Source organism: Salvia splendens, chromosome 7, assembly GCF_004379255.2.
Source record: "Salvia splendens isolate huo1 chromosome 7, SspV2, whole genome shotgun sequence".
Classification (NCBI taxonomy): Eukaryota; Viridiplantae; Streptophyta; class Magnoliopsida; order Lamiales; family Lamiaceae; genus Salvia; species Salvia splendens.
The window spans coordinates 27,523,541-27,529,311 of NC_056038.1; the positions used below are offsets into that span (position 1 = coordinate 27,523,541).

Consider the following 5,771-nt stretch of genomic DNA (forward strand, 5'->3'; position numbering starts at 1 on the left):
TCGGGCCAGCCCACGAGTTGCAGGGTGCATTGACATCCCTAATTAAAAGTAACAATAGTGGTTCCTTATCTGATTATAAATCTAGATAAAATAAAGATAATTAAAATGATACTAGTACAAAGTCAATAAATGAATTTAAACATTACTTAAGTTTAGATTTGATTAAATATATGAAATTTTTGATATTTTGCATTGATGGAAAAGGAGCAAAAAAATTATCTTATTTTATCTATTATATCCACATGTTTTACTAACATTTGAAAATGTAACATCTAAGTGCTTCAAGCGCAGGTGAGACTGTTACAAATATAAGAACTCGATTGGCTCTACCGTCCATCAAATTTTGCATGGTCTTGAACATTTAGAAATGAACAAATTTTTGCGCTCATTATATGAATGGAGAAGATTGACTAAAATCTACTACTTTATATTAGAGCAAAATTAATATGTGAGATTTACAAGAGGGGAAAAGGCTAACAAACTACAACCTCAATATTTCGAGGAGAAGTGATGAGCAGCAGAATCTGAAGCGGAGTCGACACTATCGTCTTTGTTCGTTCAGGCCACCCTGTTGGTGCAGGTCAGGATAACAGCTTTCAGCTCCTCTTTGCTCAAACAAGTTTCCACCATTACCTGTTTGCAAGTCATGTTTCTTCATGCTATTATCCTCACATTATAGCAAGATCAAGTAATCAAAGAAATAACATCGAATAAAAACAAGATTTAGCAACTGAAAATCTGCTATTTTTATACATAAGTTTCTAAAGCATTTATCTAGGTTTCCATTTTCCTAAAATAAGAAGATATAGTACAAAAATACCAATTGAAAGAATAAGTTCAAACAATAAAAATTATCAAGGCTTAACCTCTTGTACTTGATTTCCAGCTCGAGCAAGCAATTTGTACTGCCTTTCAAACATAGAGGCCATATAAACCTGTATAATAAGCTCACATATCAACCATCTCCAACATAGCAAGTCAATCCTTCAAGTGTGAATGATTTAAATTAACAATCACAATATGGTGCATAATTTTGCATCTTGGATTAATCATTAAATTGAAAATGCGGTAGATAATTTAGCCTTTAATGTTTTTATTTATCCAAGATATCACCTAAAGTAAAAGCCCATAAAAGGATATCACCTATTAGCAGTTTAGCACAACAAAGATTTGCATCGTAGGAAAGGTAAGAAAGAATGAATAATTCCAAATCTATTAGACAGAAATCAACAAGTTTAATGATTAACTTCACCTGAAAAGTAGGTGCCAAACCGGGGCTCAAAAAGTACCGTCCTTTTGACACAGACTGGATTCCATCAATCTGCCGCAGTTCTTTCATCAGCGACTCAACCTCGACCCACTACATAGTTTCAGAATAATGAATTTCGCTAGGTGAATATGCAATAGGCAGTTAGAAATTGCCAGTGTTACAAAAAATTAGATATAACCTCAGAATTTGCCTCAGCTACTTCGAGTCTACCATCCAAAGTATTCTGATCACCAACCACGGCCTCCAAGGTCTCCATCAGGGGATCCGGCTGCCACGGGAAAATATGAGGTCATTCTTATTAGTAACAACTCTTAACAGAAAAGTGCCGTTAACAAGGTACAGTAGTTACCATTATTTCCTTTAATGACAAAAATATACGTTCAAGCGAAAAATCCAATTGATGGACTTTGGCATCGACAATCTGCAATCGAACAAAGTATGGGCACAAGAAAGGTCATATTTCTAGTAAAATGGACGCGGAGGATCAATACTTAGTCTTTTACACAACATACCTGGCCAACTTTGAAGTATGATATAGGGTCCAAGGTGGCATCCCAAGAAACTTCTGTCTGGTGAATAAGCGCAGAAACCCCTTCAACCTAGGTAAATATATCATCATATAATTATCCATCAATGATAGATATCCATAACGTGTAATAGACCCTTCAGCTATTTCAAACGCTAATTATTTCGAAATTGTAAAGTTAACATTACACACTCAAAGCTAAAAAACCATAAGATATGTTGACCTTCTGTAGAAGATCATGGATGTATATTGAACCAACTCAAAACAGAAAAATAAACACTGAACTTGGCCTAAGCTATGATGGTAATTTGATTAGTCAATGTTTTGTTTCCAGTTTATAATCGAATACACAACATTCTTAAATAAAGCCTTATCAGGTCTTAAATGAATTCTGATTAGTCATCTCTGGAGAATTTATTTTGGTTGGGATCGTTAAACTGAATATTAGTATGTCTTTTAGACTTGAAATCCAAAATCATTTAGTGTTTAAGTTCAATATTACGTTAAATTTTCTATAATTCTAAAACAAGTCCAAAATTGCACAATGAAAAGTGAAGTCCAACCAAAACTGTTCAAGTTTCTTTTAACAAACTAAAACCAAAACTCTGAGCATTCAATCAGGTTATAACAGTAATTTGCTTCATCCGGAAAGTATAAAATACTAATTCAAATATGTTTGTTGGATATAGTATTAGTTAAAACCAACCAAATGGACAGAATCCTAACCTGTCAGCCTAGTGTAAATAGAACACTTCATTTACCTCAACAAAGACACCGAAGTATGTAATCTTTTTAATGCAGCACTTGACTATATCTCCAACACTCAGACGTGCCTGAAATGCAGGAATGCATAAGGTTCAGGACATTTAGTAGGACATTGAATCAAGCAGACTTCCATACTTCATAGGAATTAAAAATTGTTGGGACCTTTTTCAGCATCTTACCATGAGTTCTCTCTTCTTTTCAACTAATTCTTCTTTCTCTTTTGGTTTTATGGAAAATATTAGCCTCCGAGAATTTCTGTCAGCTGATACTACTCCCACGTAGATTCTCTGCAAGTTCAGGCCCCAGAGATATTAGGTAAAATGTAATAAAAATGAAAGGAGAGGCTATTTGGCATGAAATCTCGTCATCCAAACCTGACCAACAAAGGACGATAAGAATTTAAGTTTCTCTTGGTCATAGAGCATAAGAAGATCCTCCAGTTTCACATCTTGTGTCAATGCCTCACCAGTCTTGCTATCAATTTCTAAACTTTTCACAGACTCGGGAGAATCCATCACTCTACTAGCTTCATACTTTCCAATTATGGCCAGGTTCTGCCTGTAAAGGGATGGATCTAAACCTTTTCTTCTCAACCAGGACTCAAAAGCTAAGAATTTCCACCTAGCAGCAAGATTACGATATGGTAGAAAACCAATCAAGGAGCCAAATGATACCTGTAAGCAAAACAAGAAACTAAAATACTTATAGCTGAACTACGAGTATCGACATTTATAAATACCGTTCAAGCTAGAATAACAAGTTAACCCACAACGAATCCTCTAGTATTGGCGCTGGTCAATTCCACTTCTTCTCTTTCTCCATTCTTAACCAGCTGTTCTACTCTAGTCCAGTCATCCTCCTCCCGTTCCTAGATTAGTAGGGAAGTAGGAAACAATCAGATTCCAAATGAAACAATCAGGAATTCTGTGTACACTAAAGATGGTAGCCAACCTTAATGGGTGATGACGCAATGAAGTTCTCCAGATCTGCTGGATTACCCAAGCTGTCAGGGTTTATTGGAACTGCCTCATTTCTAATTTTCTGATCTGCTGGTTTAACAGCGGGATCTAATCTATAGCATAGTATCACAGTAATTAAAGAGAGTATAGCTAAGGAGTAGTAAGATAAACTTAATGAAAAACTGTATCTACAAGCAATTTTGAAAGATGCAACGGAGAATCAGAAAGACTGCATTACCTTTCTGGTTTGCCTATAAGAATAGTATCTATAGACACTGCATGTGTACTTATAGGAAGTTCATCGGAAGTGAATGTTTGCCCACCAGACCGCATATCAGCCTGCAATTCTTGAAAAAGCACCAAGACATTTAATAGCACATTGAAGTTTTATACTTCAATGCACAACCAAGATATGATTTTGTAAAACAGAATGTTCTACTAATGGCTAATAAAATTACCTTTTCCCAACCCCTCATCTGAACCAGATTCATCTTGATTGGTTTCATGGAACCAGTTTTGATTGATGGTGTTTGTAGTTGCTTGACGATTATCTGAGTTGGAAACATCCGTCCTATTCTCGGTCATAACATCATTGGAGCCAAGTTCAGTATGCTCTTTTGGTGAATCATGATTGGCTTCGGCATTTGAATTGAGCTTCATCAGCTCTGGCTTCTTAAGAAGAGGGGCAGAACCGCTTCCTTCAGTAGATGAATTTTCCACCAATCCAGTAGAATTTGGGCGGCTGTCTTCTTCTCCAACTTCAGATCCGGATGTCAATGGTTCAGGTTTCCTTAACAACGTAATATCACTAAACCTCTCTTTCTGCGGCTCATTTCCCATTCTCAGTGATAAGTTTGGCCTCATTCCGAACCTTGTGGATCCACTCGCACCATCATCCTCATTAAATGATCTTGGTTTTCGCAAGATAACATCAGGAATGCTGCTTTTAGTGTCTTCTGAAGCCTCTGAAGCCTTTTTCATAGGACGACTGATAGGACTTTTAGCACTTGTTTCCACAGGTTTAGCAGTTTCTTCGAACTTGGATCCTTTCTTTAATACAGGTCGGACCAAATTTAGCCCTTGCACGAATTTCACTGACTTCTTTTGACCCGGAAAATCGAATGGGATCTCCTCTACGCCTTCATCCAGTGCTCTCCCCTTCTTCTTATCTAATAACTTCTCAATCTCCAAATAAGACACATCTGGATTCGATTTTCTACCCATTATCTGAAAAATTATAACAAATTATAACCTGAAGATTACATGACAATGCACAACACTTCAAGATTAATAAAGAAAACACAAAGGTTGTGAAAACAACAAAGCATATGTTGTTGTTCTTCATAAATCAGTAGTATAACACACGCATCATAAAACTATGATTAACCGGAGAAGTCCTAATAACCGATTCCAAAAGCTAGTTCGACGCAGAAATTTAGAACTATTGCATGCCCCTTGTAGATGCATAATGCATCTCCTACAAAGTAAAACATTTATCCAATCAATATACAAGCAAACAAACAGCTACCACTTCATTTACAAGAATGTAAATCATGTTTTATCCCTTTCCATCCCAACATAAAAAAAAATCAGCATGATAAGACTATCTATCTGTTATACCATCTATCTTTATCCAATTACCAAAGGAAGCCACATCAAAATCCAAAATTGTGCGCTACAAACACTGCAAACGCAATTTATAAGTGATTATCACACTCATTTAACTCATCAATGATGATTCCCTCCATTAATCAGAAACCCCAGTATAATAAATATACATGGAATATTCTAAAGTTTCAATCTTTCAGCAAGTCTGAGATATCCAAGGAAGGCACCTTGGCTAAAGTGATTTTGGGGTCTTCCCCAATCATTCTACCAAATTTAAGCTCCATTCTATCCCAGTCATCAAGCTGCGGTTCATCTCTTGAGGCAGAAACCCAAAACTTTTTGGGTTTTCTGCCAGGGAAATTCAGTATACCGGATTTCTTGGCATGATAAACGGGTTGTGAAAAGAATTGAATTGAAGAGAGAGAGGTGGAATTGGCGGTAGTACTGAGCGTGAAACTATCCATTGTTGATGAATGATGAGATAAGGTGATGGCAGTACAGTGGTATTGGCCGAAGCCCAAGTCGAGCCACGGCCAAATTTCCACTACACTCCTAACATTAGTAATCACTACTCCAATATTTGTCATAATTAACTTTCACCGTCTTTGATAAAGGATCTCGCATACTACTAACTCGGTGGGAA

General features: G+C 36.5%; 1 protein-coding gene across 1 annotated transcript; it reads right to left on the bottom strand.

Moving 5' to 3' along the window:
- Window positions 1-406: 406 nt before the first annotated feature.
- LOC121811107 lies at window positions 407-5,691 on the bottom strand. The gene is made up of 14 exons (XM_042211902.1): window positions 5,356-5,691; window positions 3,979-4,747; window positions 3,759-3,867; window positions 3,513-3,633; window positions 3,331-3,429; window positions 2,936-3,235; window positions 2,741-2,848; window positions 2,558-2,629; window positions 1,783-1,869; window positions 1,620-1,691; window positions 1,449-1,538; window positions 1,253-1,360; window positions 867-935; window positions 407-633 (listed from the first exon to the last, which is right to left on the bottom strand). The coding sequence occupies exons 1-14, from the start codon at window positions 5,590-5,592 to the stop codon at window positions 559-561; spliced, it is 2,316 nt and encodes a 771-aa protein (XP_042067836.1). The 5' UTR covers window positions 5,593-5,691; the 3' UTR covers window positions 407-558.
- Window positions 5,692-5,771: the final 80 nt, after the last annotated feature.